This window comes from Neolamprologus brichardi, chromosome 20 (genome assembly GCF_056152115.1).
Source record: "Neolamprologus brichardi isolate AB-2024 chromosome 20, ASM5615211v1, whole genome shotgun sequence".
In the NCBI taxonomy this organism is placed as follows: Eukaryota; Metazoa; Chordata; class Actinopteri; order Cichliformes; family Cichlidae; genus Neolamprologus; species Neolamprologus brichardi.
In genome coordinates this window covers 4213809-4238974 of record NC_142123.1, presented here as the reverse complement: position 1 = coordinate 4238974, position 25166 = coordinate 4213809, and the positions used below count along the sequence as shown (strand labels likewise).

Genomic DNA, 25166 nt, shown 5'->3' with positions numbered 1-25166 from the left:
TTGCCAGAGCAGGTGAATTCATTTGATCCTTGAGAGAGCCACATCTAATCAAGCAGGGCCCGGAAGCTTCAGACTCCTCCTTCCCAATCCCCTTCCGCTAGAAAATCGCCTTTCACAACGATTAGTTGTCGTACCCAGATTTTCCTGCAGCTGTTCTCAGGCAACCATCAAAATTTCCTTCCTTGAGGATCTTGAGTTTGAGGAGGAAGAAAGTATGGGTGCAGGAGCCAGCGCAGAGGACAAAAAGTCCAAGGAGTTGGAAAAACAACTCCAAGAAGATGCTGATAAGGAGTCTAAAACGGTCAAGCTATTACTGCTTGGTAAGTGACCTTCTGAATAGAGTTGTGCTGTGCATCCTAGACTGCAGGAGAGGAGAAGTGCTCAGACCAACAGGGTTTACCTGTTTTCATGGAGGATTCAGTAAAAAGTCTTTTTTAACTTTCCATCTTTGGCTGCAAAGGTTTTGGTTTGCAGATCCAAAGTGTTAAACAGATGCACAGAAAAAAATGTTTCTTTTAGTTTCAGACTGACTGGTGTGTGAAAGATAATGAATGTAACGTCACAAAAACACCTTAAAATGGAGAAATTAATTTACCTGCAGTCATCAGGTACAGATAAATGTCTTGATGAAGTGTTGCATAGGAGCCATGTGATGGTGTTAAACTGCTTATTGCATATACTATATACTGTATACTATATATATATATATGAACTCTTAGTTTGTTAAAAGATGTTAGAGCTGTTTCATTGGCATGAGGTCAGGGGAGGCGAGAGATTAGAGAGATAAGAAAGCAGATTGAACTTTTATACCTACAGGTCTGTGATGAAGGCCATTTTGGAAATTGCAAGTTCCATAACTGAAAAGTAGAGCAAAAGCAAAAGCTTAGACTAATGCTCGCCTATCTTTACCACCTGCTTATGCTTATTACATCATGTTTAAAATACATTAGTCACAAAAAATGGCAGAATTTTATCGAAAAGATCTTCAAAAAGAAAAGAAATCTGTAAATACATATGCATGGAATTTAAAATAACATATTGCATTTAGAAATGTACTGGTGAAAAGAACTAAGAATCATCTGACTTTTACTTAAAAATGACTCTTCACTTCTGATGGAAGGACATTGGTGCTTAAAAGATCACAGCCTTGGTCTAAATGAATCACAGCCTGGCAGTGATATGTCAATCCTATTAACTAACCAGTTTAGTGCAGATCCACTTGGTGAGATCTTTGTTGACTTGCAGCTCGCACAAAATGTATAAAATGTGTTCTGTTCTGAGAAATCAGCAAAAATAACTCACAAACTTTTATGCTTTTACAGGGGGAACCTAAGCTGTTCATTTGTACACATTAGTCTTGAAAGTGGTTTGTGTTTTTCCTGACAACAAGTTTTTAAAATTGCTATATCATTTGCGATTGAAAAGCTAGTCAGACTTGCAAGTGATTTACAGAGATGTTGCTTCTTTCGCTGCACATGGATCAGATTGTAAGGGCAGGTAAGAAAGAGCCGTCACGTGGTCTCAGGGGGATATTGTGAAAACAGAAAAAAAAAAAAGACCACAGAGGATCCCAAACTCTGTTTTATTACAACTCCACAGGCTTGCAGCGGATTTCAGTAGCGAGCAACTTGTCTGCTAAATGGTGAAAGTAACAGCTGAAGCATTTTAGATGTCTTAATGAACTTTTTTTCAGTCCTTAAGTAATAAAACTGCCTGACAACAAATTTTGTGATTCTGCCATCAAGGGAGTAAACAAAAAATACACAAGCAAAAACGTAACTTAAAAAACAAAAACAAAAAAACCTCAGTAACAACAAAATATAGGCCTTGAGTGTAAATTTTTCCAAACAGTTTTGCATATTAGAAATGGCTGTGATTTCACTGTTGATATTCTATATTTTCGTGGATTTGTATTTTCTTTAAAAAAAACAAAACAACAAACAACAAACTACCTCTTCAAACGCCAAATTCATGCCACTGTAGGGCCTGCAGGTGCAATTGCAAGGGCGCACTAGCTGCAGAGAGATCAGGGAATATCTCATTGCATCAAAAATGTATCTTAAAGTCAGTACCTTGTTACAAATTAGCAAAACAATTCAACAATTCCTTGCTAATAACTTTCTTATGGGGGTAAAAAGAAAAAGAAAAAAAATTAAAACAAAAAACAACTTCCGTCCTTTAGAGCCGCATGTGTGAAAGGTTTTAAATGCTCAGCACTAAGTCTGTCCACGGCTTAAGTGATGTGGCTCAAGTGGGAGCAAGACGTTCAGCTTTGGGTGTCCTGTGACGCATAAACTCCTTCTGGCCTAACTTAGCTTACAGTGTTGGAGGGAGCCTGATCTGCAGGGAGGCTTTTCTGCAGTCAATTTTACATAAATGCACGCCACTCATTATGTATGCATGCATGCACTTACTGCAACTTGCTGTCATTTTAGCTGGTTTCAGTGTTTTTATGTCAGACGTCCAACATTTGGTGATGTCTGCCGACAAAAGCTCAGTGCTAATCATTAGTGGGTGAGATTTAAAATAATAATAATAATAATAATAATAATAATAATAATAATAATAATAATAATAATAATAATAAGGGAGTTTTTTTTATAGTTTAGCACGGGGGGGAAACTCCTATGAGAGCTGTGGCGCTGCTGCTTCTGTTATCTAAGCTTTGGCTAGTTCGGTGTCCTGTGTTAAAACAAAAAAGCTTTGCAAGAAACTGAGAGTCAGAACACATCAGAGATGTATCAATGCACATTAAAATCCATCTCCTCCACTTTGCATTTCTCATCCTACTTCTATTGCATTTTCTTCACTTATATATCAGCGCACCTGGCATTCTTATGCAACATATTTACATTTAGTGTTTTTATCTGCCCACTGTCTTGTGTTTGCAAAGTAAAATATCTTCATGGTATGAAATTTAGGATGTTAACCTTTGTTCTCTTTTCCACAGGTGCTGGTGAGTCGGGGAAGAGCACCATCGTTAAACAAATGAAGTAAGCGTTAACATAAGTGCTGATGGTAGCTTTGAGTCATTCACTGTCACAGGTAGACAATGGGAGTTTGGAGTTTTTCGGGAGTTTTTATTAATCCCATCAGTCAGGAATTCGACCATTTGGCTAAAGCTCTTCAATCTCTGTCTGTTTCATTTGCAGTGAAGCCCTTTACGAAAGCTTAACAAGGCAAACATCCGCTTACTAATTCGTCAGCACTTCTTTTGTGCACTTGGTTAAACTTTGGCAGTGAAACCAAAGTGAGATCACTAAGACACCACAAGGTGGCACCCTCTCCCTCTCGGCTGTTTTCTTTCTGCCCATCAGCTCAGTTAAAGTATTGTTGAGAAAGCTTTTTCCTGAGTTAAAACACTTCTGCCCCCGCTCTTCTACTCGCTCGCAGGATTTTGCATCAAGGTGGTTACACAAAAGAGGAACAACTGGAGTTCAGAGCGATCATCTTTGGCAACATCCTGCAATCTGCTCTGGCTATCATCAGAGGCATGGAGATGCTTGGCATTGATTTTGGCGCATCATCTGGACAGGTCTCGAGTTACACTTAAGAGATAAAAACCAGACATGATAAACTTGTTGAGTTCATTCTCACTGACATCAAATGTTGCACTATAAATATTCCAAGCACTTTGTCAATCCTGATGGAGTTTTATTCTGTGTGCACAAAACCACAGGTGGATTCACAGAAGCTGCAAAACTTGTCAGACTCTATCGAGGAAGGCACAATGCCTGCTGAGCTGGCTGATGTTATCAAGAAGTTGTGGAAAGACACTGGAGTGCAGGCTGCCTTTGACAGAGCTGCTGAGTACCAGCTCAATGACTCTGCTGGCTAGTAAGTCGATGTCATACGTGTAAATCGAAAGAGTCAGCTCATGCAGACTTTATGAATACAGATGATTTCATAATCCAAGACTGACTGCTGTACTGTTTGTTCTGGAATCATCAGCTACCTCAATGAAATGGACAGAATCTGCCAGCCAGACTACATGCCCACTGAGCAGGATGTGCTGCGATCTCGAGTCAAAACAACTGGTATCATTGAAGAGCAGTTCTCCTGCAAAGAGCTGCACTTCAGGTGAGTCGCTGGGAAACTGGCTAAAGCTTACATCTCTGCGGTTCACAGGTACTTAGTGAGTGTGTTCTGACTCTCTGTGGCGAACAGGATGTTTGATGTGGGTGGCCAGAGGTCAGAGAGAAAGAAGTGGATCCATTGTTTCGAAGGTGTGACTTGCATCATCTTTTGTGGAGCTCTCAGTGCGTACGACATGGTGCTCGTAGAGGACGATGAAGTGGTGAGTCAAGGAGTCTTAGTCCTAAGTCCTAAGTGACCACAAAGAAACGTGTCAGTGAGTAACTCTGTGTTCACTCTTTTATAGAACCGTATGCACGAGTCCCTCCATCTGTTCAACAGTATCTGCAACCACAGATTCTTTGCACTGACCTCCATCGTGCTTTTCCTCAACAAGAAGGATCTCTTTGAAGAGAAGATCAAGAAAGTCCACTTGAGCATCTGCTTCCCAGACTACGACGGTAAGATCGCGTGCTTTGGATTTCAGTTATACCTGTGGCATGTGGCAGGCTCGAAGAAGGAGAATTTAGCAGTAGGCCACATCCGGAGATGGACTGGTACATGACACCAGAACACAAATAGCAATAAAGGAGGAAAATTAATTCATAACGTAACCTGTCACGTCATGTAACACAAGTAATTATTCTGAACCTTCTCCCCTGATCAATTGCTTTTTTATTTTAGGCCCCAACACATACGACGATGCCAGCAACTACATCAAGTCGCAGTTCCTGGAGCTGAACATGAAGAAGGGTGTGAAAGAAATCTACTCTCACTTGACTTGTGCCACAGACACAAAAAACGTGGAAATTGTGTTCAACGCTGTGACAGACATCATCATCAAAGAAAACCTTAAGGATTGCGGTCTCTTCTAAGCAGCTGCAGAGTGGAAAGAAGGTACGTAGCGAGCGCGCCACATCGCTGAGAGCCTGTGTCAGTGAAGACTAATAGAGTCAAGATCAGGTCCCAGCTTTATCAACTTAACCTCATCATGTCTGGCCATCCTGCATTGCCAAGCAACGGCAATGAGAAATAATCAGTTTGGACCAATTGAGGCTGTTGAGGATGAGGAAGATAATCAGAAGCAAAAAGCAGTTCCTTAGTGGCTTGATATGATCAGTTTCACATTCCAGAAAAGACTGACAGTAAGATATTAGTTCAGCATGTTTATCACTTTCTCCACTTTGCAGAAATTCCTCTCCTACCTTAACCCCTCATATATTGGCATTAACTAAGGAGCGCTAAAGATGGAGCACAAGGGATCCTCCGATTGTTGTGTTTACACCATCGCTTCCATGCCAAGACACGACCCTTGACTGATCCTAGCACCTCATCATCTCCAACAGTTACACACCCCTGCAACACAGTGCATGTCCAGCTGGGTTGAAGCAAGTATCAAGCACCCATATCAACATCGTGGACATACAGCTTTCTGCAAGACTCTTTCGTTTTTCTAAACTACGCTATTTTTCTCACACCAAAAGCTGAAAGTTTGAAGGTAAGAACAGGAAATAGTTGCTGATTCCATCCTTTGACTTGTGTGTCATGAGTTTTATTCACTATTAAAGCCAAGCTCTGTAAAATAAACGAAATAAAATAAAACAATAACTCTGGGATTTATAAATATTTTGAATAGCAACATCTCAATTTTATTTCTTTTTTTTTTTGAGTACAGTAGTCTCTGTGGTCTTGATAATTAAACTGTGTAAGTTGCTGAGCAAATATCCCATTCCCAGTGCAAAAAAAATGTACATGTAACTACATAGTGTTGATGTATTCATTTCGCTTAACATTTTAATGTGATGAATAATTTTCAGGACATCAAACATGGTAGAGAAACTTTGTACATAAGAGTAGATAATGCATTATATTTTGAAAGATAATCTATGACAGAGGGAAACACTAGAGGGACGATGCTTTATTATAAAAAAGGGATTGAAAAATCTACAGAGTTTGTCCTTTCTTATGAAATGTAGAGGCATGAAATAAAGACGCATTAACTTCACCTTTGTGTCCGTGTCTTCGTTGCAGAACCACACTGTCACTACAGTATATTGAATTAGCGAAACAGGCATGCTGACACTGACAGACCGCCTCGGGCTGTTACTTGTAGGGACAATGCTGCTGTTATATAATTTCCCTAATCCAGTCAAAGGGGAAATGGCAGCGTAAGGAAGTTCATTAACAATAACCCTATTGAGAGAGCAAAACAAATTAAAGCGGTAATTAATCTGCTGGGTGAGATTGGCTCTAAGATTGCGCAGGGACGGATACACGAGGCATGACAGCAAGCAAGGGCAAAACACAGTGTAAACAATATCTGGAGCTTAAAAGAGGAGCTATGGTTTGACTTGAGTGAGCGGGATTGCTTCCTTTTTTGTCTCTCCGTGATATATTAGCATTTCCAAATCAATGGAGAGTATGATTCTGTTCAAACAGCCGGAGAATGCCAACAGATTGTTACAGATAAATATCATTAAAAGGTTTCGTCAAAAGTTCTTTTTTTTTAACAGAGCAAGGGATTTTCAACATAGCATTTCTAAACGTGATAGTTTTCTTTAGAAAGCATAAATTAGGTCTATTTTCACACAATGACACAATTATTTTAGAAAAGAAAATACCAGGTTCAATATTATTAGCCTGTAAAATCAAGTTAAAACTGAAGATTATTGTCCAGTTTATGCAGAGTATAAAAACTTCAGCAAGAGCTTTTGCTGTCACTTTGGAAAACATCATGGAAAAACAAAAGAAATCAGCTTAGACTTGAGAAAAAGAATTGTTGATGTTCACAAAGCAGGAGATGGACATGCAAAGTTTTTGCAGAGTTTCCAAGTGTCAAGAATCATGAAGAAATTCAGAGCGTGGCACCCAAAACAGAACAAGCCTGGCAGAGGTAGGAAGCAAAAGATTTCAAAGACTCTGGAAAGAAAACTAGTGAGGAATGTGTCTAAAGACAGCAGAACAACTGCCAACACACTCATGAATGATTTAGTCAAGTTGGGAATTGTAGTCTCAACTAAGACAATCACTAGAGCTCTGCACAGGAATGCACTGCATGTGAGGCTTGTAAGGCTGCAGACCAAAAACAATTCTACTTCTGCAGAAGAGACACTTTCAAGTAAGACTGTAGCATGCTAAGAACAACCTAGAGAAAGATTATAATTTAGACTCTGGTAGTTTTTGGTTTGTGTGAAATAATTCTGTGTGCAAAGTAAAATAATAAACATCTGCAGCTGTATTGGAAACTGTGTTGAAATGTCCTTGCTCTGGGGAGGGGGTAATAATTCTGTCCTCATCTGTATGTCATTGTCACTAAAGCCAAGGAAAGGATCAAAGTGATGTTCAATTATAAAGCAAAAAAAAAGAAAAATTAACTATTAAAAACACACGAGTGAGTCATCGCAAAGCCTTCTTAAAAAATATAACTGATTCTCAATTTTCTTTAAAGACTAACAGCTCTGCCTGGAACAAATGACTGCTGTAGGCAGTAAACACAAGTGGCGAGATGGACCAACACATTGTTGGCTTTAGTCTGATGTTACCTGCTGACAACATGAAGTTTTAGACTGTCACAACCTATATCCTGCAAACTGAACACAAAAAATTGCACATTTTGGCTCAAAGAGTCTTTTCCTGTGTGCTGTCATGTTGACTCGTAGCTTGCATCTCATTTGAGTTTATTTCATGGTTTTACTCTCAAGCAGAGACAGCAGAGAAAGACAATTTGAGCTGTTTTGTGTGTGCAGCAGCTGGAACACACTGACTCCAAACATACAGATGTGTTGCCGAAGTCTAAAAATACTGTTTCCAACCTGAGTGACCTCGGTCTCTGCTCTGTTTCGGTGAGAATATGACTATATGGTTTACAGTGGATAGCATCTGGTTAGTGTCGCCTGTTATTTTGTTTTAAACCAGACGAACATTCAGACAGCTTTGAGCTATGAGCTTGAAACAGGGCCAGTACAACTCCTCAGATTTCAAGTGAGCTATACGTCCATCAGACACCTGCCTAACAATATACAGCTCTGACACACTGGACATAAGACATCTGCAGATGTATTATGGTGTTCTTTGGGTCCTGTAGACTGCAGGGTGGGTCCTTTTTGAATCAGGCTTATTGTTGTGAACTTCTAAAACGTTTGGAAGCTCAAAGGATAATTTCGGTGGTGCACGCTGGAGGGAGGTTACTTCCTTGATCCTTGGTCTGCAGCAATGTTTTTAGGTAGGCGATACATGTTGACATAGCATCTATATGAATCCCAGGATCCAAGGTTTTACCAGAAAATGTCATCAGTTTACCTTCAGTGGTTTTAATCATGTGGCCAATCAGTAATAACCTTTGATGAACTTTGCTTTTGGGACCAGGCTGTGCAGGACTGTGCTCTACTGCAGAATATACAGCAGCAGTCTTCCTAAGTAATCAGTCCTCATGTACTGTGTGCATCTAAATGCCTTCATCAAACTATTATCCCAGTTTCACAGTTTAGTTTTTATATTTCTTTACTAGTATTCACAAGACAGTACATCGACCTTTTAAAGGCTACATAATATTTATATTGCAAGATCAATGAAAAACAAAACAAAACAGCACATCAAAATCAAATCCCTTCACACACTGATTTCAATAAAGATGTTCAGTACAATGTGTTCCTGTTAAAATAAAACAAACAAACAAACAAACACCTATGCAGACATGGATGTGGCTACTGAGCTCCTTAGACTTCAGCTAACTAATCCCTGACCCAACTGCTTACATGTTATGCTTGACATCAAACTAATCACAAAAAACTTTGTACATAAGATATGTCATTCATGCATCCCCCCAAAAATGGAAATTCTCCGTAACTAAAAGTAAAAATTAAAAATAAAATACAACAGATGCAAATATTTAGTAACGTGCCACAGCTAAGACAAAACGCAACACGATGGTGAACAGAATAAACATTTTAGCCATAAAAACTGCGAAATGAAATGATGGATCTGATGAACAGGCAGTCAGTTTTGGTCCTTGTGCAGATGACAGCGAAACTATAAACCCGCCTGAGTGATGCAAAGATCTTAAACATGACAGGGATCATTTCACACGCTTTGCCCACTTTCATCCTCTCAGAGCACGCCACATCTTAAAAATCTATTAAGACAAAAGTGATAACAGTTGCAAGTCCCAAAGTTAACGCAGTTTAGGTCCTGCGGCGTAGTCCTTAGTGACGCCTACTTTTGAATTTTCCCTCTGCAGAAAAGATCCCAGAAGTCCTGATTGTTCTGAAACCTGCAGGGAAATGAAAAGCTGTCATTAATAGTTCAGTCAGGAACATTAGAGTAAAAATAGGATTGTTGTTCAATCATTTATATTAGGCAGTATGGCTCTGTTCTGGGACCTCCCTGCAGGTATAAACAAAGACATGGAAAGCACCTGGTGAAAAAGAGAGAGCAGCAACAATAAACCAGAACAGTTCGAGCATCAGTGACAACAGACATGACATTTATTCAGACAGAAATGGCACGAATAGCACTAAATGTAGGAGGTAGGTTTGCAAAGCGGCTTGCAGAGGCAACAGTAACTGTTTACTGGTAGAAACAGCCTGCCAGAACTAGCATGCTCAAGGCTACAGAACACAGCATGTTTAACTACAAATACCCTAAACTTACTGTACCCTGAGTGGAAAGTTACATTTGAAGAGTCCTAATGCATGAATTAAAGTTAAAATCTTTTGTATTTTCATTTGTGGAGTAAAACTGTGGAACATGACTGTGGAACAGTTTCCCAGTGGGCTCACAGCAACCTAAAGCAAACATCATTCAGTAAAAAAAAGTAAAACATGCTTTTTAGTAAGTGTTAGTACTCAGTATCAGTATTTAGTAAGATTAGTAAGTATGTACGAGCTTTAGTCTACTGCATTTCACTTAATGTCAGACTATTTTGCTTGTGCACATATTTGTGTGTGTGTGTGTGTGTGTATACATATATATATATATATATATATATATATATATATATATATATATATATATATATATATATGTACACATATATATATATTTATTATTCACACAATGTCCAAAATAAAAGGTTATCATCAAAATAATATAATTTAAACTAACATTTATAAGCTGCTTGTAACAGGCAGGGGTTTGACAAACTGCTTTACACCCACAAGCAAACTGAAGGATTCACTGGAGGAAGATGCTGGACCTTGAATTTATTGACTGCATTTGCATTTGCAGCTGACTTGCACCCAGTGCATGCATCATCATCCATCATCTATGTGAGTGAGTGCATGATAGATGGATATTACCACCAGCATTTTCACATATAAAAACTGTATTGATATAAGGCGTCGGTCTACCAGATCAGTTTTTAAATTGTCTGCTCCGCTCATCTGGACGGAAACTTATCCAGGTCATGAAGTACAAAGCAAAGTGAACCGCAAACCTATCTCAGCGCAGAATTTTCAAGGTCCTGTATGTTATACCTATGGATGCACTTAGGAATACACCAATCTCAACCCATCCAAATGTACCAGGAGGATACATATAATCAATAAAGTTACCTCAAATCTTCAAATGATTATCTTCATATTCAAGCATTAATTCAGCATGCTGACCTGAAAGGCAGCCGTAGCTTCAGTAGAGCCCGATCTCCGTCAGGTTGATCTTGATGATGACATCAGTTACTGCGTCGAACACAAACTCCACATTCTTGGTGTCTGTCGCACATGTACGGTGTGTGTAGATATCCTTGATGTCCTTTCGTTTATTCAAGTCTTCGAACTGGCACTGGATATAATCTGCTGCCTCTTTGTATGTGCTCCCACCTACAGTGAAAGACAATAAATTGTCTAAGAAACATCCCGTTAACGATCTCTGGATCACCTAATTATACCTGCTTTTCTTTGTAGAGAACATGTTATACACAGACTATCTGATTAGGAACAGTCTAGTTCAATTATGCACTTATTTAAAAGAGTATAGTATATCCAAAGCTTATTTAAGACAACCCACAGCTTAAAACTTCCATAAACTAATGTTTGTCTCACCAGTGTACTCGGGGTAGCAGATAGTGAGGGGACTTCTGGTGATCTTCTCTTCAAACAAGTCTTTCTTATTGAGGAAAAGGATGATGGAGGTGCGGGTGAACCACTTGTTGTTGCAGATGGAGTCGAAAAGCTTCATGCTCTCATGCATCCGGTTCTGAGGAAAGAGCAGATGTGACTGTGACCACAATTGGCATTTCTTGCAGAGGACATCTTGACCTGACACAAACTGAATATCATCAATCTGCTTTGCTTTTAGGGTCCCGTCGAGCACCGAGAAACCCGACTGGCACGGTGCCGGTTAGTGCCAGCTGGCGTCCAGCCCTTGCTAGTTATGTTGACCTGAACCAACAGCTCTGTGTGAGTCATGAACAAAATGTACCACATGTACAAACAGCAGTGAAGTAGGCCAACAATAGCGTGCTTTACTGTGCTTGCAGAAAGTGCAGCCAATCACTGACACAGACAAACCACAGAATCGAGTTCACTGTCGCACTGTGTCGGCTTACCTGCACATTTTATGTAAGCGGAGCCATTATTTGTGTGGTTAGCAATCTTTCCCTTTCCTTCTATCATAAGATATGTAAAATAGGCCAACAGTGTGCCAACAAGAAAACCCTATGTTTTATGATTTATAAAGTGGACCAGAATCGTAGTGTACGCTTCACAGTGCACTTACCATTTCCTCATCCTCAGCCAAGACCAGGTCATAGTCACTGAGGGCCACACAGAAAATGATTGCAGTGACTCCCTCAAAACAATGGATCCACTTCTTTCTCTCTGAGCGCTGACCTCCAACATCAAACATCCTGCGTACACATGCGCAAACAGATTCAGTTACTGCATAAACATTCTCTTTCATGCTCATATTACAGTTGTGATGTCTTCTTGTGTGTTTTCTACAAGGATGTGCACCAACACACACACACACGAGGCACGCTGATGTCTGCACTCTCACATCTCATGTCGGTGCCTCTCCCTCCACCTGAGTCCCTGAGAGGCAAGTCGAATCTATACTACGATTTTCAGCTGAAGCCGAAATGAAATTAGAGAGCACCGCGTTTTTCAACACCAATCGAGTGATTACACATTTTTAGATCCTGAGCGTTTTTATGGGATTACAAATGAAGGGAGGCCAGGAAGGCTATTACACTAAATGTTTTACCAATATTTATAAGTACAGGATCTATATAATGTAATAATGTGAAAGGACTGAAGCGATGTAATTCCATTAACAGCCACAAAGGTGGGTCATCTTGAGCTCAACAGCAGCAGCATTTGTGAGTTATGTAAGAGGAACAAAAACCAGGTCTATGATTTTGTGAAAACAGCATCCTCTAAGCAATTTTATTTTTCAATCGTGTTTTATCAGCATTTTACTTTTGAGCATTTGTGATGCTGTGACTACAAAGACGTTTCATTCCCAGGTGAGGCCTGTTCTCTCATTATTCTATAACAAATTAAGCACATAAAAGATGTGCAATTGAATCCAAGTGTTGAACTCGGATTTGACAGCTGTTCCCTGGAACTCTCAATATGTCGGTGCATCGTTAGGCTAAAAACAAAAACAACAAAGAATACAGCAGCCCGCGTTCGACTCCAACCTTAGAAGCAAGTCACTCACCCCGCTTTGCTGTATGCTCTCCCTGTCTAATCTAGTCCTATCTAATCAATAATCCAAAGAATAATCGAATTAAAAAATAATACAAAGCTACTAGAGACATAGTAAAAACATAAGAATGGTCAAATCCGGGTGGTGGTTTAGTTCAGTTGGATGAGCAGGCAACTATATGCTGGATGGCTGAAAGCAGACATCCAGGGTTTGAGTCCAACCTGTGGCCCTTTGCTGCATGTCTCCCGCCGTCTTTCCAATCAGTCTTCACTGTATCTGTCTAATAAAGCCAGTAAAAAGCCTATTATATATATATATATATATATATATATATATACACACACACACACACATGTGTGTGTGTGTGTGTGTAGGGTATATTCATCAACAAACTTCAACGTGTCCAGAACTCTGCTGCCCGTATTATTACTAGGACTCCCTCTACTCACCACATGACCCCTATCCCAGTTCAACTCCACATTAATTTCAAAATACTCCTCTACACATTTAAGGCTATTCATTCTCTCTCCCCACCATATCTCTCTGACTTGGTACAGATCTCCATCCCATCCCGGTGCCTCAGATCCTCCTCTTCTCTTCTTCTTTCTGTTCCTTCATTTCATGTTATTACCATGGGGGGGGGGTTTTAGTTGCTCTGCCCCTCGACTTTGGAATTACTTACCCCCTGACCTCAGAAACATCAGTTCTTTCCCCCTTTTTAAGTCCACCCTCAAAACCCACCTGTTCAAGATAGCCTACTCTGTATAACTACTCCATGCTCTTAAACTTTGTTTTATTATTGTGCTCATTTCCTGTTTTTATGCTGGTCTTATTTGTTCTGTAAAGTGTCCTTGAGTGTTTTGAAAGGCACTTTTAAATAAAATGTATTATTATTATTATTATTATCATTATTGTTGTTATTGTTATTATTATACAGATATAGGATCGAAGCAAGCCTTTTTATTTGTAAAAAAAAAGGAACGGACTGGCCAGCTCAGCGACACCAAAAGACCTGAAACACGTCACAACTAAAGTGCACAATGACAGAGTTATTTCCATGGTAAAAAAAACAAACAAACAAACATTTGGCAACATCTAAACAGGTCAGCAACACTTTTAACGAGCTAGCTGTCAAGGTCTACAATCGAGAGACACCTTTAAGAATGGAAAAACAGAGGGTTTACAACAAGGTGCAAACCACTGGTTACACTCAAGAACATGAAGGGGAGAACAGACTTTGCCGGCAAACAAATTCTGGACAGAAGAAAACAGGATCAACTTGAATGATGGGAAGAAAAAAGTATGGAGAGAAACATAAAACATCCTCTGTCAAACAGAGTGGAGGCAGTGTTATGGCATGGGCATGTACGGGTGCTGCTGGAACAGGCCCACTAGTGTTTACTGATGATGTGATTGTTGATTGAAATAGAAGGATGAATTGCGAAGTGTACAGAGAATTACTCTCTTTAATTAACACAAATACTTTTTGTGTTATGTAACTGTTCCACACAGGGAAGTCTTTTTGCACTCGACCATTACAATTTACATAAAAAACATAAACAAGAAAAGCCTAAAAATAGTCCTTATTTCCTGAAGTAGAATCAGCTCTCTGTTGAGTCTACAATGAAGACATCGAGGTAAATGTTTATAAATATAGTAAACCAGTGTAGACAAGAGCTGCTCAATAAGTCGCCCAAAGGAGGCCCTTTGCGAGCAATATGAAGCTGTACTAACTTGAAGTTGAGTTCTTTGAACGTGAAGTGAGTCTCAACGATCCCGGTGGTCTTCACACGTGTGCGCAAAACATCCTGCTGAGTTGGGATGTAATCTGTCTGGCAGATTCTCTCCATTTCGTTCAGGTAACTGAGGGACAGAAAAAAAGTAGTATGCATTCAGCAGGGTGTAAAATACAGTTTTAGACTTTCCACAACAGAATCTGCTGAAAATCTGTACATACATATGATATGTTTGTTTGTTTGTTTTCTTTTATTGCCAAATATTTCCAAAATGCTAGTTTAATGCAGAGTAACAAATGTTTGGTCATGCGGAGATCTTCCTGCATGCACACATCTGAGGACGCCACTAAATGATACTAAATATGGGCTCATATTTTCGTGGATGATAAACACTGGCTCCTCTTGGGTTGAGTATAAACAGTCTAACTCTACAGGCTCTTCTTTACTCATAGTGTGGACACAGAGTCATGACAGCCCGCCTGTTTTGACAACAAAGAGAGTGTGTCCTTCACGCTAAGCTACGCTACTTTTTCTTTTCAGGACGAGTGTGATCTAAACGCTACAGAAGCACAAAAGAACCTTGAGCTTTATCCTCGTCTGATTGGTAATTAAAGTCTAAGCTATATTTAGCTCAAACTTCCCATCAGGTGTTCTCATTCTGAGTTTCTCTTTAATAACAAGCTGTTTTGCCCAAATGCCTTTAAGCGGAGGGCTGCAATTTCCATTTGCCTGTTTCTACTTCGTTTCTCGCCCTGTTTCAGGAATGCAGTCCGTTGTGCAACAAGCTGACACAGGACTTCGATGAACAAGACACATCTTGCCTTTCTGTGTTTCAAACATGAAGCAGGAGAGCAGCTTTTAGTCCAAGCTGTCACACTCCAGGTGACGAAGAAAATGCAATGATAAAACTTTTCTTGAGAAACCGATTTATATTAACTGTGTTATGACCAGTGTTGGGAAGGTTACTTTTAAAATGTATTCCATTACAGAATACAGATTACATGCCCCAAAATGTATTCTGTAACGTTACGTTACTCGATGAGAGTAACGTATTCTGAATACTTTGGATTACTTAATATATTATCATGCTGTTTACAACTACATGAATGTACTATTGCTGTGATTTATTACTGTTACTGAGGTCTGCGGCTCCGAACCGTAGTAAAGGGACCTCTGGCTAATGCGGTGGGTTCATGTTGGGCTCGTAGCCGAAAACTAGCTTTACTTTGTTGTCTGGGTCAACTTTGCTAGCGAGAGACAGAGAGAGGCGTTGAAAGGCTGCTCCAACGGAACTTATTGTTTTTGGAGGAAAACACGAACAAGGTGTACAGTCGAGTCTTAATAGCTTACTTACAACTGGGCTCGTCAGGCATTCTTCTTGGCTGCAGTGGTTATTATTATATTTACATGCTTCCAGCTCCCGTTTTTGTTCGATGACAGCTTCCACCTAGCGCTCACAGACACATAACGGGTATGGCAGTTCATTCTCCCTGCAGCACGGACTACACTGCCTATGATGCTACATTCTTTAGAGCTGTAGCATTCTGCCTATTAGCTTAGCACAACAACAACAAAAAGGCCTCTCTCACCCAGGAAACACGCAGAGCGCTAGAGCGTCACCCTGTAACCATGGCAACCGTAACGCTGCCACCTGGAACAACAGAACGTAGCTGTCAAACAAAACCCAAACAGTCCTGACCGCCACAATATGAAACAGGGAAGTACCGCCGTGTAATCCATTTATTTCAACAAAGTAACTGTATTCTAAATACCACCTTTTTAAACGGTATCTGTAACGGAATACAGTTACTCATATTTTGTATTTTAAATACGTAACGGCGGTACATGTATTCCGTTACTCCCCAACACTGGTTATGACTGCAGTCATCTGTGTGTCAGCTCATCTAATCTCATCCTTTGTTGGCGTCTATGTGGAGAAGTGAGTGCTCACTATGCAGCCGAGTCGTTGAGCTGGTACTCTCGAGATCGATCGAAGCAGGCCTGAACTCCAGCATCGCTCCACAGCCTCTGGATCACGCTGGTCAGCTCTGCGGACATCACCCCTTCGTCTGCTGAACTCGCCAGGGCGAACAGCTGGCGAGCGTCATCCTGGCAACACGAATAACTGCTCACATCGTAAAATTCTCTCTTTGAACGTCATCTTTTATGTCGACCCAGTGCAGTTAGCTTACCGCTCGCGCCTCGTCTCCGAAATCTATCTTCAACTGGCCCATTGCCCTGATGATGGCCATGATGGACTGGATGGTGTTGCTGTACACGACCACTTTGTACTGCTTGCACTCCTCTTCTGAGTAGCCATCTTCATGAATGATCCTGACACAGACACAAAATCCAAACAGGATTTTAGAGCTCGTGTAAATATTTGACAGTGTTAACAATGTGGCCTTAACAAATGTGGGGCAAATTACACATTTGGAAAGTTTAATGCTTGTATTGTCATTAATGCTGGAATTTGAGCTTCACTGAGCATACAGCATGGCTAATGTGGGAACTGGGGGGCTCTATTCAGGCCCTGCCAGGCTACAACCGGCCTCTGAAGCCATTGTTTAAAATGTTATTCACAAAGGCCCTGAGTGGAGCGAAATGAGGCTCCAGATCTGCTTTCCCATAAAAATGTGCTGCAGCTACACCAATGTAGAAAAATAATAAATAAATAAAATAAATAAATAAAGGTTTCTTCCAGGAAGAAGGCGTTTGAAGTTGTAACTTACTTCATCTGCTTAACTATTGTGCTTTTCCCAGATTCTCCAGCACCTGAAAAAATGGACAGTATTTACTGAAGGCAAACAAATAAATAAATACAAACATGAAAGCTACTACAGAATGTCTTACAGTCTTGTCCCCTGTCACATGGATCACAGCAGCTTTTCATAACAGCTGAACTTAATCCCATCTCATTTAATCATACATCCCAGTGTGTGGCATGTTTGCACCAAAACCACCAGGAAAAAAGCTTCTTTGTGATGAATTTGAGAAACCAAACTGGACCCTGGGGGGAGTGCAAACAGTCGTGTAGTACTCACTTGCTCGAAATCAACTGGCTGCACCACTCAGCAGTTTCTCAGCGTGAGCACGTTAAATTTTCCTTCATCACCGGAAACATACAGTTAACAACTTCATGTAGAGGAATGAGACGCTAACTGCTTACTGCAAACCGTAATAGCCCAGATAACGGTGTAGGAGCACAGTGAGTCGTTCGATGAGCTGGTGCACTTGACTCAAAATAGTGGGAATCTGCGAGAAACAATGAACTGATGGCAGTGGGGATGTCAAAGCCGCACTAAGCTTCCATTATAATAAATGATACCGTAATGATGATGAGTAGGGAGGGATTTCACATGAGCAATCATTATAGTATTTCTACAATAATCACCTAAACAGGAAACAGTTGTCACGCTTCTGGCTGAGACTGTGTTTTTCCACTGGAGAGACAGTCCCAGATATCACGCTGGTCTGGGCGTTTGAGAGCAGTTAGGCCATAAAAATACAGAATATGAATCAAACAGGATGTCAGCAAGTTGACCCCCCCGTCCCCTCCAATAACAAACATAAACTTGTTTTCTGGCTCAAATCCAATGTTGCAGTATGAGAGGGGATGATCCTTTTCTCATTTTATATTAGATAGATAGATAGATGGATGGATGGATAGATGGATGGATGGATGGATGGATGGATAGATGGATGGATGGATGGATGGATAGATAGATAGATAGATAGATGGATGGATGGATGGATGGATAGATGGATGGCTGGATGGATAGATGGATGGATGGATGGATGGATGGATGATAGATAGATGGATGGATGGATGGATAGATGGATAGATGGATGGATGGATGATGGATAGATAGATAGATGGATGATATATAGATGGATGGATAGATGGATGGATGGATGGATGGATGGATGGATAGCTAGATGGATGGATGGATGGATAGATGGATGGATGGATGATAGATAGATGGATGGATGGATGGATAGATGGATAGATGGATGGATGGATGGATGGATAGATGGATGATAGATAGATGGATGGATGGATAGATGGATGGATGGATAGATGGATGGATGGATGGATATATGGATGGATGGATGGATGGATGGATGGATGGATGGATGGATAGATGGATGGATGGATAGATGGATGGATGGATAGATGGATGGATGGATGGATATATGGATGGATGGATGGATGGATAGATGGATGGATGGATGGATGGATGGATAGATGGATGGATGGATGGATGGATGGATGGATGGATAGATAGATAGATAGATAGATAGATAGATAGATAGATAGATAGATAGATAGATAGATAGATAGACAGACGAACATTATTCAGCCACCTAGATCCACCTTTCCCTGCTTTTTACAGCTGACTGCACCTGTTCTCACACCTGTTATGTGTGAGCAGACCTGACAAAAGACACGTAAGGTGCATACAATAATATTTTAGTCAAAACAATTTCATGTGTTACCATAAGTGTTGAGAAAGCGTCCCAATAAGCGTTGCACAGAATATAACAAAGATGAGCGCCAGTGAGAGAGTGAGGGGAAAAGCCAACAGGGAAAATATTGTCATCGTTATCTGAGCTCTGTAGTCACTTCACAAAAGGTTACATTAATGTAAAAAAAGAAAAGAAAAGTAAAAAGATTATTGTAAATGTAACTAAATGTTTTGAAATATGGGCGACTGCTTTCTTCCTTAACCTCCTAGGACCTGGCGTCCACATATGTGGACATCACATTTTGGGTTATTTAGACCAAAATACTCGATTTTGCTCTACAGGGGCCTGATATCCACTTACGAGGACATTATACTGCTACTGTTCTATCAAAATTTTAAACTAATATCCTCATTTGTGGCTCTCATTTTTCTTAGAAACAAAAATTAGGTAATTGTTTGTTTTTACATTCATCAGGTCCCAATCAGCCCAAATATCAAAGAGAAATTAAAAATGCATGCAATGGAAGAGTTCGGGTCTTGGGAGGTTAAAACACCCAGTAAGCTACATTGTCTTAACACAATGAATCCCTCAAAATGAGACACATTCCCATCGCCAGTCAGGAATCTACAGCAGATGAAGTTTGTCAAGGAGGCTCAGAATACAGTATCGTGTTCAGATGGACGGCCAGCAAGAATAAAATCCATGAATTCTTTGGTTAAGCTGTCAGCAGGCAGAGAGATTTATGCTCATCGGGCTCATCCGACAGAGGGGAGAAGACAAAGTGTGTTGATCCCACTTCTCAGTTCTGTCAGCAACCAGTTCTCTCATTCATGGCATTTTTGGCTGATTGTCAAGCATGGCCTGCTGCCAATTAAAAAAACAACTTTACACAGGGAGCCAGAAACACAGGCAGGAATTAGACTCCAAACCAAGCCTCATTTAGCAACAATCTGAAATGCAGATTTTTTTTTTTTAAATTTATGAATCATTGTTTGTGGCTGTTCATTGGATGGGTTAGCTGGCTCTAAAGTTTTGTGGTTTTGAATAAAGCACGGCAGCTGAAGTCCTCTTTGTTCTTCCCATGAGCTCTCCTCTTCCCGTACAGACAGGGAGTGAAGGGCACTGCCTGGAAAAATCTCTGAGGTCGAAATTTGACAATAAATCTTTCCATACAATAAGGGTTTTGCCTGAATTTAGTATTATAGCGCCACATTTTTCCACCTGAAGTCAATCCTCGTATATCTGCTGGTAGGATTTGTGCGTATCCAAAACCCACATATGTGACTTCATGTGGAATCTATTTTTAACCTAGCAGCTTTATTTTTTCCCCAAACAACAGCCATGCTGTAGTCTATTAACCTAACAGTGGAGTAAAAATAAAAGGTAACTTAACACTTGTGGGCAGTAATGGCTCAAAAAAAGATTTACTGGCAGAGTTTAGTTCTGTCTTATCTTTTAAATCAAGGTACAAAAAATCATTGCAAACACAAAGGACAGCGCACTGATGGAAAAGCTGCCTCATTGTGAGAAAAATGCCTCTATCCAGAATGTGACCCAGAACACAAACAAGGGGGGAAAAGCAGGAAATCAGATAGAGAAGCATGAAAATCATCTCAGTCTTGATCAGCAACCGCAAATGTTCACACAGTGCAGTTCCTGTTAGTGGAAAATATTCATGTTAAGTGAGGTTAAGTGGGTGGTGCCTAAAAAAACAAAACGTTATTTCAGGGTATTAAGTTACACTTTGTCTCTCCCAAAAAAAACATCACAGATAATATCTTTACCTATGATTATCTTTCTGATTTACCACCACAGTTACAGTAATCGACAAATTCATTTGTTCCTTTGAATGGTCAAAGCTGAATCATGAATAAACACTTTCTACAGTTTTATGAGGAGATTTTCCACCATCATTAAAAACTGTGTAATTTACGAACAGCGCTATGTTCTGGCATCCTGCTGCGTGCCACTTTGCTCTTTAACAAAAATATCTAATCAGCTGATCACATGGCAAGAAGTCAATGCATTTAGGCACACAGATATGATCAAAATGATCTGCTCACACTCAAACTGTGAATCAGGATAGAGAAGAAAGGTTGCTTAAGTGACTCTAAATGTCATGCATGGTTGTTGGTGCCAGACTGGCTGGTCTGAGTGTTTCAGAAACTGCCGATCTACTGGGATTTTCCTTCACGGTGATCTCTAGGGTTTACAGAGCGTTGCCCAAAAAAGAGAAAATATCAGTGAGTGGCAGCTCTCTGGGCTAAAATGCTTTGTTGATACAAAAGGTCAGAGGACAAAGGTCAGACTGTTTAGAGCTGATAAGAAAAGCAACTCAAAAGTAACTCAAGTAATCACTGGATACAATCAAGGTATGCAGAAGAGCACGTTTGGATACACGACATGTTGTACCTTGAAGCAGATGGGCTACAGCAGCATAACACCAATGCGGGTGCCGTTCCTGTCAGCTAAGAACAGGAACTTGAGGCTACGAGTCATACGACCTAACCAAAATTGCACAATAAAAGTTTGGAAAAATGATGATGTGTCTTAATTTGTGCTGCAACATTCAGACAGTAAGGTCAGAATTTGACACACTTTTTTTCACACTTGTTTAAACTCGAAAGCCTTCCTGAGCACAGTGGCTGACTCTATCCACGCCATTATGACCACGGTGTACAAATCTTCTGATTGTTCATTCCAGCAGAATAATCTCCCAGGTCATTTCACAAAGCTCAAATCATCTCAAAGTGGTTTCTTGAACATAACAATGATCACTGCACTCAACAGTCTGCGGATCTCAATCCAACAGAGCACCTTTGGGACGTGGAGGAACGGAAGATTTACATCATGAATGCGCAGCCGACAAATCTGCAGCAACTGTGTGATGCTGTCATGTCAATGTGAACCAAAATCCCTGTGGAGTGTTTTTGTAGCACCTTGTTGAATCTGTGGCATGAAGAATTAAAACAGGAGATTATACCTGCTACTAGCAAAGTGTACCTAAAGAAGTCTTTGTGATATACACAGCTTTTCTTTTTCAATTCATGATGAAAAAAAACATTCTTTGAAAGGTTGTTTCGTTATAAGATTTTTCATTTTCTGATAAGCTATTGCTTCGAGGCCTCCAGAGTGCGTTGGCTAAAGCTGCTCTAAGTGATATTGTTACGTGAATAAAACTGTGCGGTCTCATATAGTGACAAACAACATCTTCCACCTCTCTCCTTTAGTTTTACGACCCATAACTCTTCTTCTCGCCTTCTGACTGGCACTAGAATGCATGCCTCTATCACCCCAGTTCTTATTGAGTTGCATTGGTTACCCATAAAATATTGCATTGAATTTAAAATATTGTTGCTCACCCTTAAAATTATAAATAATTTAGCCCTTGTCGATCTTGTTAGTCTATATGTCCCTGGGCGAGCCCTCAGGTCTTCAGCCCAATTACTCCTGGCTCAGCCTAGATCTAGACTTAAATCTAGGGGTGACCGTGCTTTTGCCCTGGTTGCACCGAATCTGTGGAACAACCTTCCTATCGCTATCCGTGCGTCAGACTCCATTTTATCTTTTAAATCCCGTTTAAAAACTCATTTATTCAACATAGCTTTTCCATCTAGTTAGTGTCCCTATTTTATATTTGGTTCAATTTCTTATTTATGTACTTTTAGCCATATCTGTTCTTAGTAACTTTGTTCTTATATTCCCTTTTATTGCTGTATAATTAGTGCCCTTAACCTGATGACATATGTGGTACTTTGTTAATAGTCTTTTATTTATTGTCTTAATTTTCCTGTTTTTACTGTAAAGCACTTTGGTGTACTTTTAAACGTGCTATACAAATAAAGTTGTATTGTATATAGTTCATTATATTGAAATGACAGAGATTAGCATTCAGTATGAGTGTGAACAGCAAAGTTAATATGTTGCTCATCTGGGAGCGTTTACGATATGATATTTTCTGTTATACTAATGCTTTAGGCAAGGTCAAACACAGTAAAGGGTGTTTAATTGTCTGGTTGGTTCACTTTCTGCACTGATAAGTCTTTTTTTTTTAAACAACAGATGGCACAAAAAATATCACAGAGTCGTCTCTCTGCTCGGTTTAGAAACAAAATAGCTCAAATCTGGGCAGGCCCAGATCAACAGACCATAAAGTTTTAATGGAGCTTTTTGATGTTGATGTTCTCCTTCTTTTTCCAGAATGGAAAACAAAAGAATCGACCCTGTTGTCTCAAGTTTAGGCAAGTCCGATGGTATTTACATGAATATTTTAACAGACATCATATTCAATTACAGGATCTTTCTCTGTTCTTACACATTTACACCATGAAATACATCCACAAGCACAGAGAATAAAAACACTAAGCCTTGTTAGACTAGGCTAATTTAATACCCCACACCCACAGCGACAGTGTAACAATACAGCGTACAGTTATAGCATGCTGAAATCTGCACACACTGTGAAGATAAGGCCTGACTTTTTTTCTCTGCCTGAAATTCACTACAGCAACAAACTGCTTTGGCTAAAGACAAAACGATTCTAAAAGAAGTTAAATGACTACATTTAGAAATGACTAAGGTGAAGAACACTAAAAATATGCAGACCTTAAATAATGAGTGGATTAACTGATTGGGTTGCTCATTCATTTAACTGCATATGCAGGCATATCAGTCTTGGTGTGGCTGCAGGCTGTATGCACAGATTACCAGTGCAGCACAGCTCATCGCAGGTGGACACTTTTATCCATGAACTTGTGATAATGTCAAGCTCGGCTCTTTCAGAAGCTCCGATACAGTTCATTTTAAATGCACTTGTTCTCAAGTACCAGAACAGACTGACCCCAGACCAGCTTTTTTACCTGCAGCTCTAAATCTGTAAGCACTGATGTAAAACAGACAACACTTGTCAGCTCTGGGGAAGTACTCCCAATTTCAGCAATGCAACACAGATAGAAAACCAGTGAGGTGGCTAAGGACTTGCGTTTGCCCTCTCACCACCAACATCTGGTTTACTTCTGAAGGAAGAGGAGAAGCGATGAGCCGCAGCTGCTTAAAGCTGACAGGAGGAGGGGGAGGGAGGAGTGCTTGGAGTCAACCTAAAACCTAAAACGACCCCACACCAAAGAAGTGAATATTAAAAGTGGACTTCTCATACACTCGTGTGATGACACAACATCTGCTGTACATAAAAAGAGAGAGAGAGAGACTGTAAATAAAGTTCATACCGAGTAAAAGTAGTTTCACTTCTTTGGAGGATTTGTCTCTGTCGTCTCGCAGGTTTTTATCAATCATTTTACTCCTCTCCACCGCAGCTTTGTCCTCGGCGCTGATCGTGCACCCCATTTTTTCCTTCAAACTAATTCTTAGGTGACGGACTGTGGTTTCAGCAGCTCATAAGTTGAAAACACCGTCCAACGAGCTCTGAGCTCGGCGTGAGCTGAAGTTCCCCAACGCAGGGCGAAGCCGAGAGAGAGGAGGGGGGGGGAAAGGCGTTGGCACAGGAGCCTCAGTCCAACTAAACCCACAGTCTGATGCTGCTGAGCTCGCACAGCTCCAGGCCATTCACTACCAGGAGACTATCAAATATAACTTTTCAAATTGTAAAATACTTTAATCCAATTTATCGGCACTTACGGCTAAAATCATATAAATAAAAAGAAAGAAAGTAACTATGAAAACTGTGTGAAAATCAGGAGCCAAATCCAGCGTTTCCGGTGAAAAATTCCAATAAAAACTACCAAATGTTCTTTTTCGCCCCCCAAAAAGTGACTGCCGCACAGCAGAGCGTCCAACCAGCTGATCCAGCTGCGGACCAAGAAACCCCTGCTGAAAAGGGAAAATTGACGCTCACCACGGGGCTGACGGGAAATGTAGTCAACTCCATTCAACCTGCTATGTAGCCTATTTCTGCCTGTGTTCCCAGAAGTAATGCTCGTCTAAATAAATGTAGTCTACTTCTTAAAGCTTTGAGCTGCAATGTTTAGACCACGTGAAGGTTATCTGCAAGTTTTCTCTGTAGCTCATACTGAAGTACAGGTAGGAGAGTTTTGTGTGGTGTGACTGCGCCCTCTGGGGACTCACGAATGAAGCGCGTTGAAATGCGGAATTCAATTAACCTTTATTCAGTCTGTATGATATTGTGCCTGCCCAGAGAGGTTAGGGGCTCAAAAAACGGTTTCCTCCAGCTATTAGATATTTGACTTTTTGAACAGGAAATAGTTTGGGGGCACACCTTTGTTG

The 25166-nt window shown here is 40.3% G+C and overlaps 2 protein-coding genes across 2 annotated transcripts; one reads left to right on the top strand and one right to left on the bottom strand.

The window, feature by feature from the left end:
* gnat2 (guanine nucleotide binding protein (G protein), alpha transducing activity polypeptide 2) lies at window positions 1–6079 on the top strand. The gene is made up of 9 exons (XM_006785557.2): window positions 1–320; window positions 2951–2993; window positions 3394–3535; window positions 3680–3837; window positions 3952–4080; window positions 4168–4297; window positions 4382–4535; window positions 4759–4971; window positions 5265–6079. Exons 1-8 carry the CDS (start codon window positions 215–217, stop codon window positions 4947–4949), a joined length of 1053 nt encoding a protein of 350 aa, XP_006785620.1. The 5' UTR covers window positions 1–214; the 3' UTR covers window positions 4950–4971; window positions 5265–6079.
* A 2477-nt stretch (window positions 6080–8556) lies between these two features.
* Window positions 8557–24814, bottom strand: gnai3 (guanine nucleotide binding protein (G protein), alpha inhibiting activity polypeptide 3). Its single transcript, XM_087834401.1, has 9 exons — window positions 24152–24814; window positions 17189–17231; window positions 16649–16790; window positions 16408–16565; window positions 14455–14583; window positions 11788–11917; window positions 11112–11265; window positions 10680–10889; window positions 8557–9343 (listed from the first exon to the last, which is right to left on the bottom strand). The coding sequence occupies exons 1-8, from the start codon at window positions 24267–24269 to the stop codon at window positions 10699–10701; spliced, it is 1065 nt and encodes a 354-aa protein (XP_087690527.1). The 5' UTR covers window positions 24270–24814; the 3' UTR covers window positions 8557–9343; window positions 10680–10698.
* Window positions 24815–25166: the final 352 nt, after the last annotated feature.